This window comes from Podarcis bocagei (assembly GCF_964188305.1).
Source record: "Podarcis bocagei genome assembly, chromosome: 13".
Taxonomy (NCBI): Eukaryota; Metazoa; Chordata; class Lepidosauria; order Squamata; family Lacertidae; genus Podarcis; species Podarcis bocagei.
In genome coordinates, this window is record NC_138138.1 from 52,840,991 (window position 1) to 52,853,661 (window position 12,671).

Sequence of the window (12,671 nt, forward strand, 5' to 3'; positions counted from 1 at the left end):
GTTCTCAGCTGGGCTCAGGGCTTCCGGTTGGCTGTGTCTGCCCGCGAGTGCTTTCAGTTAGTGGGAATCTGCCTTTATTTATTTTTTAGTTTTTTATTTATACTTTTCAAATGTATACATTTCAGTAGTTTCACAATCCATTTAAGGTTTCAAAGTTTGACTTCCTTCCCCCTCTTTCTGCGGTTCCTTAAATTTATTTTTTTTAATATCTTCTGCATATCCAAATTCATTTAATTCGCTCCTTTAATTATCTACTTTAAATATAAACTCTTACGAAACTGCAGGTTATTACAATAATCCTGCCAATGTTTTTATCTGTTTGCAATCTATCTGCAAATATTCAGTGAACCATTTCCATTCTTTTATTAAAAGTTTTTTATCTTGATTTCTTATTCTTCTGGTAAGTTCTGCCATTTTTCTGCATATTCCAAAAGTTTTTGTATCCATTCTTCCTTTACTGCGACTTCTGCTTCTTTCCACTTCGGGGCAAGTACAGTAGTACCTCGGGTTACAGATGCTTCAGGTTACAGACGCTTCAGGTTACAGACTCCACTAACCCAGAAATAGTACTTCGGGTTGAGAACTTTGCTTCAGGATGAGAACAGAAATTGTGCGGTGGCAGCAGGGGGCCCCATTAGCTAAAGTGGTACCTCAGGTTAAGAACAGTTTCAGGTTAGGAATGGACCTCCAGAACGAATTAAGTTCTTAACCCGAGGTAACACTGTACCATTCTTGCTGCTGTTGTAGCATGCATAAATAAATTTCTATACAGTGGTACCTCGGGTTAAGTACTTAATTCGTTCCGGAGGTCCGTTCTTAACCTGAAACTGTTCTTAACCTGAAGCACCGCTTTAGCTAATGGGGCCTCCTGCTGCTGCCGTGCCGCCGGAGCACAATTTCTGTTCTCATCCTGAAGAAAAGTTCTTAACCAGAGGTACTATTTCTGGGTTAGCGGAGTCTGTAACCTGAATCGTCTGTAACCTGAAACGTCTGTAACCCGAGGTACCACTGTACAATTCCCCAGAGTGAATCTGCCTTTGTGATCCTTGCATTTCACCCCCTGTTGGACTGCAGGCAACAGCGACAGGACGGGACGGGATGATAAAACTGCTTGCGAAAGGTGTGGAGGCCTCTACCTACAGCTCCCTCTGCCTCCCGGATGACCTGCAAGAAAGAGGAGTCGCCTCCTTGCCCAATTACTACTACAGGGACGATGGGATGAAGATTTGGAAGGCCATAGAGACGTGAGCCTTTGCGGGTTGGGGCCTGGGATCTGGGCACAGAAGGGGCTGGTTGTGTATAGCTGAAGGAGCGTCTCCACCCCCATCGTTCTGCCTGGAGACTGAGGTCCAGCTCCAAGGGCCTTCTGGCAGTTCCCTCATTGCAAGAAGCAAAGCTACAGCGAACCAGGCAGAGGGCCTTCTCGGTGGTGGCACCCGCCCTGTGGAATGCCCTCCCACCAGATGTCAAAGAGATAAACTACCTGACATTCAGAAGGCATCTGAAGGCAGCCCTGTTTGGGGAAGCTTTTAATGTATTTATTGTGTATTTAATTTTCTGTTGGAAGCTGCCCAGAGTGGCTGGGGAAACCCAGCCAGATGGGTGGGGTAATAATAATAATAATAATAATAATAATAATAATAATAATAATAATAATAATAATAATTTTTAAAAAACAACAACTGTCTGATGGTTCTTATGACCAGGAGGTTCTTCCTAATGTAGCAAAATGAGGAAGGTAGGTTCAGAAGCAGCAGAAACAAGGAGAATATTAGAGACAAATTGCACGATTAAGGTTTTTCTGGGTCCGATTCGAATCCCAAAGCAATCTATTCACGCGCTCTGCCCCCGCAAATAAGCACTGAAACAGAGGGAAATGACAGATGGCCTCATTCTCTGAGAAGGGAAAGGAAGTAGTTAACTGTGGAAAGCAAATTAGGTATTAAAATCACATTCCTCCCCCCCCCACACACACACCTTTTTAGATTTGTTTCGACTAGTTCAGCTTAAGTGATTGCCTTCAGCAAAAGCTGGAAAGTAGATCTGCTCTTAATTAAGGATCAAGGGTGATGATTAAGATGAGAGCAGGTGTTAGGCTTGAAACGAGGCCAAAACCTCCAGCCAATTTGAAAGGAATCTCTGTTAAAACCTTTTCCCTGAGATGGTCTGGGAGAAACTTTGGCGAGAAGCTGCCCTGGGTGAGGAAAAAGCTCAGTCAGTGGGGCACGAGACCCTTAAGCTCAGGGTTGTGGGTTCAAGCCCCACGTTGGGTGAAAGATTCCTGTGTTGCAGCAGCGTTGGACTAGATGACCCTCGCGACCCATTCCAACTCTACAATTTTCTGATTTTCTGATCCTCTCTTAGGGCTCCCTGTTGCCACTAGTTTCCCCTACTGCCAGGGTCCCTGTGACTCTAAAATGCACATGAAAGACAGAAAATCAACAGGTGGAGCTTTCCTTAGCCCACACTTCTGTATGTCCCCCAGGAAAACCAACCCTTTACTGTTGAACCAGAGCATGTGTCAAATTCCCATGTGCTGCGCCAATTTCCTCCCATTAGTAGGTTCATGAATATCTCGAATTCTTCCACTTTCCAGGTTCGTCTCTGGAATCGTTGGTCTCTACTACAGATGTAACTCATCTGTCAAGGGCGACCCCGAACTGCAAGCCTGGGTTCACGAGATCTTCACTGAAGCTTTCCGGGGCAGGAAGGAATCAGGTAACCCTCCTCTCTGTGTCCAACTAGTTTGAAATATACTCAGAGTCGAGAGTGGATTTCATGCTCTTTATTCAGCTCATAGTGATGAGGAGGAATGGAAGTTCCCCCAGAATGTCTGCTTTATATACATAATTTACACAATGGGCCCCACATGATTGGCTAATTCTGGGATTCTCCTGTAGGCCAATCAGGTTGCGGATTCACTTCCACCTGGAGCTGGATTGGGTGGCTCCTGTGGACCAATCAGACTGCTGCATTCTGGAGCCTATTGTTCTAGGACCAATCAGACTGCGGCATTCTGAATCCTATTGTTCTAGGACCAATCAGACTGCGGCATTCTGAATCCTATTGTTCTAGGACCCAATCAGACTGCTGCATTTTGGATCCTATTCAACTCAGTACATAACATAGTTCATGGTCCCTTTGCCGGGCAAGACAGGACAACGGTCCAGGAAGCCGGGCCTGAAACAGGAAGTGCCTCACTAGCCAGAAAAGGGTGATCGCCATGGGCACCCCCCAGTTGCGCCCCCAGGTCTTCCTGGCGAAGGAAGGGAAGGAAGGAACTTTGTGGTTGCTGGTATAAGAAAAAACTGTTCCTTTCCCCTTATGGGGTACCCAAGAGCCCATAGGGAGTCCTTATGTAGGTTCTCTATTGGTAGGAGAAAATAACAGAGGCCAATCAGAGAATATTGAGAAGCAAAGCAGCTAGTAAGCCTGATCTTTATTCAAGGAACTGTTGCAACAGGGTCCACACTCACCACACGCAGGAGGGAGGAGAACCCTGCACACTGGTGCGCAAGCCCTTATAAAGACTCTTGAAATTGCCCACCCTGTGGCCCAAGACATCATGCATACATCACAGAAGGAGGCAGTATACAGCAGAATCCTGTCTGGCAGGAAACCTGTTAATGGGTTTACCTGGACAGCCCGGACATTCTTTTGTGATGGCAAATACTTAATTCCTGAGTCCAGGTCACAGTCTCACCCTATTCTTACCCAAATGTGCCCTTAAGGCAGGATTTGTGAGCACAGAGACAATAGGGAGGCTTTTCCCATTTCCATCCAAACTGCAGAGGAATATTTGAGGTCACTGAAAGAGTCAAAATGGCTTTAGGACTGTTTTCCTGTACTATTTCAGATATGTGGTTTATATATTTATGTATGTGTTTGCCTGGTACGTTGATGAACATTTATTTTATATCTTAGACCTTATAATTCTCATAACAGTTACAGGGCTTTGCTTTGAAGGCATCGCCACCTACAAACTTCCCCTCCCTCCCTTTCATCCCATTTCCTCTCCCACAATCCCCTCTGCTCCATCACATCTCTAACAATAGACAGAACTGCCCACACACCATCCCTATAGGACATGGCTTCATGTTGCAGAATAGCTTAAACTTCCTGTCCGTCCCAACAGGCGTTCCTTCCACCTTGGAAAACAAAGCCGAGCTCATCAAGTTCCTCACCATGATCATCTTCTGCTCCTCTGCAAGGCATGCTGCTGTCAACAGCGGACAGGTATGTGGCCTCACCTGATCCTCTTTCTCCCCATCCCTTTCCTTAAACCCAATTCTGAATTGGACTGTGTCTGTTTCCCTGTGGTGGCAATACGTTCAGCGCAAGGGTGAGAGGCAAAATTTCAAGAAACTGCAAGAGGGTGCATGAGTCTTCTCTTCTCATGAGGTGGTATTGGTGGAGCCTCAGCTTCAGGATCTGTCCTTCCAGTGAGCACTCAGGGCTGATTTCCTTCAGAATGGAGAGGTTTGATCTTCTTGCAGTCCATGGGACTCTCCAGAGTCTCCTCCAGCACCAGAATTCAAAAGCATCCATCAGCCTTCTTTATGGTCCAGCTCTCACTTCCATACATCACTACTGGGAAAACCAGAGCTTTGACTATACGGACCTTTGTCCGCAAGGTGATGTCTCTGCTTTTTAAGATGCTGTCTAGGTTTGTCATTGCTTTTCTCCCAAGAAGCAGACGTCTTTTAATTTTGTGACTGCTGTCACCATCTGCAGTGATCAAAACGTATAGTTGTTGTTGTTTAGTCATTTAGTCGTGTCCGCCTCTTCGTGACCCCCTGGACCAGAGCACGCCAGGCACTCCTGTCTTCCACTGCCTCCCGCAGCTTGGTCAAACTCATGCTGGTAGCTTCGAGAACACTGTCCAACCATCTCGTCCTCTGTCGCCCCCTCTCCTTGTGTCCTCCATCTTTCCCAACATCAGGGTCTTTTCCAGGGAGTCTTCTCCAAAGAATTCTGCCAAAGACATCATTTTGCCCTCTGAAGAAATGGAGCCACAACCAGACCCGGCTGGCTAAAACACACCCACGACCGGTCTCTGTGGCGCATGACAAATTCCCACACCGATTCTTTTATCATTGGGTTTCTCACCTGCTCTTTCCTGAACTCCACCTATTTTCTCCCACCTCCTTGACGCTGCCATTTTTTCTCCCGCGCGACAGTTTGATTTCGCTGCCTGGATGCCCAACACGCCGGCCACCTTGCGCCAGCCCCCGCCCAAGGTGAAGGGCTCTGCGACTTTGGAGAGCATCTTGACCACACTTCCCGAAGTCAACTCCTCCTGCGCTCTGCTGACGCTGCTCTCCATCGTGAGCTATGAGCCGGGCGACCTGGTGAGTGTGCTGGGGGCAGAGCGAAGGGAAAGGAGAAGCAGGGAGCGACTGAGAAAAAATGCAGTGATTAAATGGTTTTTAATCAAGGGGCGTGGGTGGCGCTGTGGGTTAAACCACAGAGCCTAGGACTTGCCGCTCAGAAGGTTGGCAGTTTGAATCCCCGCAACGGGGTGAGCTCCCATTGCTCGGTCCCTGCTCCTGCCAACCTAGCAGTTCGAAAGCACCTCAAAGTGCAAGTAGATAAATAGGTACCACTCCGGCGGGAAGGTAAACGGCGTTTCTGTGCGCTGCTCTGGTTCGCCAGAAGCGGCTTAGTCCTGCTGGCCACATGACCCGGAAGCTGTACGCTGGCTCCTTCGGCCAATAAATTGAGATGAGCGCCGCAACCCCGGAGTCGGCCACGACTGGACCTAATGGTCAGGGGTCCCTTTACCTTTAATCAGGGAATCAGAGCCTGCAAAGCTAAATTAGACGGCCGGCGTAGATAAACAATGTTCAAAATGGGGCTTCCATGCTAGGACTAAGGCCACAAGGGGCTGGAAGTGGAATTATCATGGCAGTTCCATGTTCCCCCTAATATAATGCTACACAGAATTGCACAGTTGGGAGGGATCCCAAAGATCATCTAGTCCAACCCCCTGCAGGAATATTATCCAACAACGCCCATCCCAGTGTCCATGACCTTGCTATATCTCCTCACCAGTAGGTTTGATGAGGCCCTAAGCTACTGAAGGTAACGGGGCCCTTTATATGTCCAGCTGTCCTTTGTCAACAACAAATTGTCACTGTTTTTTTGTGTCAAATATATGCTATATGGTCATTGATGGACCTCATAGGTATCGAAAGGCATTTTCACATAACAAAATATGTATTTTATCAAAGTAATTGCTGAACTGAAATACAGTTAAGAAGAAGTATATTAATAGTGAAATAATGATTAAGCTCTAACTTAAAATGATTTTTTATTCATAACAAACTTAATAATGCAAACACATTGGCATTTGGCAATAACAAAAGTTCCTTTAGAAACACCATTTACAAAGACTCATAATCTAGTCTCTAGAAACTTGCTGAAATAATAATAGATGTAAATATATGACGCAAACTACTAACAATTATAAATAGCAGAATGTAGGCGCCCTATATATAGAAATGAGCAAACCAGTGATATTTTAGGGAGCAGGCTAGCAGGCGGGGCCCATGACTTACACCATAGGAGCCTACACAACACAAACACTGTTGCTGTAAAGATAAAGGGTAAAGGGAGCCCTGACCATTAGGTCCAGTCGTGACCGACTCTGGGGTTGCGGCGCTCATCCCGCTTTATTGGCCGAGGGAGCCGGCGTACAGCTTCCGGGTCATGTGGCCAGCATGACTAAGCCGCTTCTGGTGAACCAGAGCAGCGCACGGAAACGCCGTTTCTGTATGTAGGTTTTATTTCATTTGTTTTTTATCTTATATTTTGGAAATGTACACCCAGTTTTTCCCCCTTTAATTTTTTGGGGGGACCCCAAGAGAGTGGGGCCCTAAGCTATAGCTTGTTTACATAAATCCAGCACTGAGGGGGGGGCATATAGAGAGAAAGGGGGGTGACAGAAGGCCCATTCACATGGTGGACTGAACCCAGGTCAGCTGTCTTCATGCATGTTTGTGCGCCCGTTTGTTGAATGTAATGTGTGAACACCCCTTGAGAGGAAGCAGGGTGACAAAAACAGAGCAGGTTGCTGCCACATGCCTATCTTTGCTTCAGCCCCTGCCAATATGTGGCCCTGGGCAGGCTAACTTTGGGTCAGTGTGGCCATTGACTGGGGAAAAAGGTTGCCTTCCTTTTTCCTTTTTCCTTTTGGACCAGGGCGGTCAATACTGTGTTAGCTGAGCCAGGGGTCCAGGTAAGGCCTGCCTATTGTGTTCCTGGTAATGTGTACGCCACAATTTTCTCCCTCAGAGACCCCTAGGCTACTACCCTGAGGAACATTTCACAGAGGAAGCACCGAGGAAGCTTATCGCCGCCTTCCAGGAACGCCTGGCCGAGATCTCGAAGGAAATCGAGGCTAGGAACAAGACCCTGCCCATCGGGTACCTCTACATGAATCCAGCCGAAGCCCAGAACAGCGTCTCCATCTAACCTCCATCTCTCACGCATCTTTTGCAAGCCGGAAAAGGGCTTCCCTCACGACTGCTGACTTGGAAGGCCAGAGCAGGAAGCCAAATGTCTGCAGTCTGAATATATTATCATTAAAAAAAAAAGACTCAAGAGCTGCTTAATTTGCAATCTGCTGATTTCACGAAAGGGAGTGGTGGTTGAGCTGCAGGGGTGCAAAGCAGTTTAGGTCAGGCACCCCCAAACTCGGCCCTCCAGCTGTTTTGGGACTACAACTCCCATCATCCCTAGCTAACAGGACCAGTGGTCAGGGATGATGGGAGTTGTAGTCCCAAAACATCTGGAGGGCCGAGTTTGGGGATGCCTGGTTTAGGTGATATCAGTGAAAGGTTTTTGCAAAAGGTGGTACACAAAATCTGTGCTCTTTGATTCCTGGAAGCCGAGCCCAGGTTGGTTCTGAACATTTACTTCCATCGCTGCTCAAACCTTTCCCAGTTTTGTTTCATGAGGGCTAGGCTCTTTTCCTTTTTAGGCAAATGTAAAAGTCTCCTGGGTCAGCACAACATTGTGCATGGCACAGAGAAGAATGGAGTAACATCTAAGCCCTCTGCCCCTTCCTGCAACCTTCACATTTTGGGGGGCTTTTATTCCTCTTTAGGGTGGGCTTAATTCCTTGGTGTCCTTTAAAACAAATTCACATGTCTGCTTACAGAGATGTGGGAGAGAGGCAGGGGGAGAAACCGATGGAAAACTTTAAAAAACATTCTAGTGTTACAAAGTTTTCATTTCGATTTATCTGTTTCCACTCCTTCATCTGCTTGTTTTGCCTGCAGGGTGCACAGTACTAACGTGGCTTCGTGCTAATAAACGTGTCAAGATGCTAATGTGCCTTTTGGAATGGTGGCTATAAAACAAGTTTCCCACAATAAAGACTTCCCAGGAAGGATGCCCAAATCTGCTGTCTCTCCTTGACCTTGCACCAGAGATTTCCATCATCATCAACCTTTATTACGGTCCAGAGACCCAACAAATCGTTACAAAGCAATACATAATTCATAAAGCCCACCTCCAGGTTAAACAAGCATTTCGTTCAGAATATAAGGATCATTGGTTCTTGCAAACACCGATAAAAACTTTGCCACTGCTAATGTTCTAGCGTTTGTCCGGTCTTCCAATAGGAACCTGACATAGTGAGCCTCTGGTTTTCCCGGGAAAGGTACCAGCAAGGGTAATATCAGTTCAGCCCTGGCTTGCTCATATTTTGCACAGGTTTCCTCTGTGGGCAGCCTGAGATGGGACCTACGGGGACTGGGCTTCTCCAAAACTTCAGGGGCATAGAGGAAAAATTTTATTTTGTTTGCATTTTGATGAGAAACCACCTCATCCAAACTTCTTGAGCCAGTACGCCAAACCAAAACACCTTTAGCCTTTGAAATTTGCACCTCTTCACATTTTGCAAGGCAGTTCTCCAGCAAGAACAAAAATATTTATTTTAGGGGAAAGTGTAGATCTCTCTGAAAAAAGCATGCAAAAGTGTGTTACATTGGAGGGAATAGCTTTGCAAAAATATGTATACAGTCGTACCTCGGAATCCGTTCCGGAAGTCAAATCAACTCCAAAAACATTCAGAAACCAAAGCACAGCTTCTGATTGGCTGCAGGAAGGTCCTGCAGCCAATCGGAAGCTGCGGAAACCCTGTCGGACATTCAGCTTCCAAAATAACTTTTGCAAACCAGAATACTTGCTTCTGGGTTTGCGGCGTTCGGGAGCCAAAACGTTTGAGAACTAAGCTGTTTGAAAACCAAGGTACGGCCGTATTAGTTTTTTAAAAAATGCATTTATTAGGAGAAATTAACACTAAGATGCCGGCAAATTTTCATGAGAATTAAAAAAAAACACATCAAATTGCTGCAGAACTGAAATTCAGATTGAGGAATTGAGAGACCTGACATTGACAGATTAACAGCCACCCCAAAATCACCCTGGCAGTCCCAGACTAAGAAAATGAATTTGTTCAGAGTCTATGTTGGTTGGAAGAGGAGGAATGCAAAAGGCTGATCAGAAAAGGAAAATCAGGGGAGGCAAAAGGAGGGATTTCTGGACACAACTCGCCATCAGGTGATGAAATCCACTGCCCACAAAGACGCAATGGGCAGTAGCCTCAATGGATTTAACTAGGAATTTGATAAATCCATGGAGAATTAGCCTATCCTATACATGCTTGTCCAGTTATACTGGCCACACAGACCCTCCAGGTTAAGAGCAAGGGGCTACAGTTTCTCAGCATCTCCAGCTAGGTCTGGGAGAGACCCTGGCCTGAAAAAATCCTGGAAATTTTTGCTGCCTGTTGTTGTTGTTTAGTCGTGTCCGCCTCTTCGTGACCCCCTGGACCAGAGCACGCCAGGCACTCCTGTCTTCCACTGCCTCCCGCAGTTTGGTCAAACTCATGCTGGTAGCTTCGAGAACACTGTCCCACCATCTCGTCCTCCGTCGTCCCCTTCTCCTTGTGCCCTCCATCTTTCCCAACATCAGGGTCTTTTCCAGGGAGTCTTCTCCTGAGGTGGCCAAAGTCTTGGAGCCTCAGCTTCAGGATCTGTCCTTCCAGTGAGCACTCAGGGCTGATTTCCTTCAGAATGGAGAGGTTGGATCTTCTTGCAGTCCATGGGACTCTCAAGAGTCTCCTCCAGCACCATAATTCAAAAGCATCAATTCTTCGGTGATCAGCCTTCTTTATGGTCCAGCTCTCACTTCCATACATCACTACAGTGGTACCTCGGGTTACATACGCTTCTGGTTACACACTCTGCTAACCCAGAAATAGTACATCGGGTTAAGAACTTTGCTTCAGGATGAGAACAGGAATAGTGCTCCGGCAGCACGGCAGCAGCGGGAGGCCCCATTAGCTAAAGTGGTGCTTCAGGTTAAGAACAGTTTCAGGCTAAGAACGGACCTCTGGAACAAATTAAGTACTTAACCCGAGGTACCACTGTACTGGGAAAACCATAGCTTTAGCTATTTCTGAGCCAGGTGGACAGGAGGTCTAGCCAGTGTAAGACAGTTTCCTATGGGTCATCTTCTTGAGGAAGAACCACAGCTCAGAGGTGGAACATCTCCTTTACCTGCAGAAATGTTCCAGGTTCAAATTCCCAGCATCTCCAGGCAGAGAGACTCCCAGTCTGAGGTGCTGAAGACATCCTGGCTGTCAGTGCAGACATTGCCGATCGGAATGGACAAATAAATAGTCCCTCTCAAAGAAGGAATCTGTGATAGCCTGGGATTCGGACTCGGAGGCTGAACCTGAGGAATCCCAGCCTGCACAGGAGTCCCTGCCTCCAGAACCAACTGACCCGGGGCTGGGGCTTGAGCCTGAAGCAGTGGCGTAGCGTGGGGGGTGCCAGGGGGGCAAGCCACACCGGGCGCAACATCTGGGGGGGGCGCGCTCGCTGTCTCCGGAGTCGCCGAAGAGCCTCGGGCGCAGGCTGTAGCAGAGCCGCATGTCTCGCGGAACCGACGAGCTGTGCGCGCGTCCCGGCTGAAGGCGCCCGGCAGGCAGCGGCTCTCAGTGCTCGCCGCGGAGGACGCGCCAGGCAGCCCCTCCTCACAGCCCCGCCTCCGCCGCTGCTGCTGCAGCTGCTGGGCCGTTGCATTTTCCTCACCTCTCTGCCCCCCTCCTCCTCCGGGCAAGCGGCGTCGTTTGGGCGGCAGTGCCAGCGGCAACTCGCAGGTTAGGGGTTAGAGGGGGCGCAAATTACGTGCCTTGCCCCGGGTTAGGGGGCGCAAATTACTTGCGTTGCCCCGGGTGCTGACAACTCACGCTACGCCGCTGGCCTGAAGGGTCCTCACCTGTGCTGGGTCCTCAGGTGAGTCTGCTCTGGCTCCTGAGGTGATGGAGGACCCATTGCCTGCAGGTGCTCCACTCTCAGCCCCATCAGAGGAAGATGAGGTCGCCACTGGGTCCAGTAACCCTCCAGCCTCTCCTGAGCTGCAGAGGCTCAGGGCAGAGAGGCGGAGGGAACTAAGTTCCCGCAGGAGGAGTGCTCACCTCCAGGCCAGGAGAGGCGAGTCACCTGTGGACCGGGGCCGCCCTATGCCTCGGGGCAGATAAAAGCCAGCCAGCCACAGTACCAGGTTGCGGGAGCAACATTGTTGGTAGCCTGTTCCTGCCTGAACCCTGTCCTGCTCTCGTGCCAGAGTTCCTGACCTCACCTGACTCCCTGCCTTGGACCCAGCAACAGCTTTGACGGACAGCCTCCATACTGCACCCTCAACCTCGGACTGGACTCGGACCTCGCCGCACAGTTAACCCTCGGGACCAGCACAGAATCTGAGGTCTTGCTCATTCTTCTCAACCATTCAGAACAGGAAAATGCAACAACAGCAGCAAGAATACTCATCGCAAAGTATTGGAAGACACAAGATCTACCCACTCTGGAAGAATGGCAAATGAAGGTGATGGACTACATGGAACTGGCAGAAACGACTGGCAGAATCCGTGACCAGGGAGAAGAGTCGGCGGAAGAAGATTGGAAGAAATTTAAAGATTATTTGCAGAAACACTGTAAAATTAAGGAAAGTTAAAGAGACGTTGGAGGGAAAATAAGTGGTATTGGTTGAAAGTTTTTTTTTTTAGTGTATGTAAGCATAGATTGTTAATTTTTAGAAATATATATTTACAATAGGTGACGAAGTAGAGTTATGAAAAAGGACAGAGGGTAAGGATTTGCTGAAAGGACTTTTTAAATGGGAGTACAAAAGGGGAGGTGTGGGGGGGGGTCAAAGAACTAAGGTGATGAGATAAAGGAGATTGAAGGATGGAATTAACTTTAAACTTTAAACTTCTTATGTTTGTTTTTCTTTTTATCTATATCTAATCATTCTTTTGCTTTTATGTCTTTCTTTATTTCTCTTTAAATTGTTAGTTGTGTGAATTGTACTTTATAATTTTATGTGTGTTTTAAAAAAAACCTTAATAAATATTATATATATAAAAAACAGAACAGGAAAATGCATAGATTCAAAGCTCAGAGGGTACGGAGAGCAGGCCTGAAGTGTGGAAATCACTAAGACTATGATCCCTCTCCAAGAAACAGCTGCAACAACAGCCCTGCGGTGTTCAAAACTCGCCCCCACCAGGCAAGACCATTCTTGTTGGAGAGGGGGAGGTTAATGGGATTGCTCAATGGGACCGTATCCATCCTTACCAAACTGGGGATTAATAA

The 12,671-nt window shown here is 47.6% G+C and overlaps 1 protein-coding gene across 1 annotated transcript in view; it reads left to right on the forward strand.

Annotated features, from left to right (window-relative positions):
• The window catches only part of LOC308572055 (hydroperoxide isomerase ALOXE3-like), a 35,080-nt gene extending 26,674 nt beyond the window's left edge, over positions 1 to 8,406 (forward strand). The window contains exons 10-14 of the mRNA XM_081167875.1: positions 1,075 to 1,244; positions 2,597 to 2,718; positions 4,136 to 4,236; positions 5,181 to 5,351; positions 7,297 to 8,406. Coding sequence (XP_081024001.1) covers positions 1,075 to 1,244; positions 2,597 to 2,718; positions 4,136 to 4,236; positions 5,181 to 5,351; positions 7,297 to 7,476 — 744 coding nt within the window. The 3' untranslated portion in view covers positions 7,477 to 8,406. The remainder of the gene's footprint in view (positions 1 to 1,074; positions 1,245 to 2,596; positions 2,719 to 4,135; positions 4,237 to 5,180; positions 5,352 to 7,296) is intronic.
• Positions 8,407 to 12,671: the final 4,265 nt, after the last annotated feature.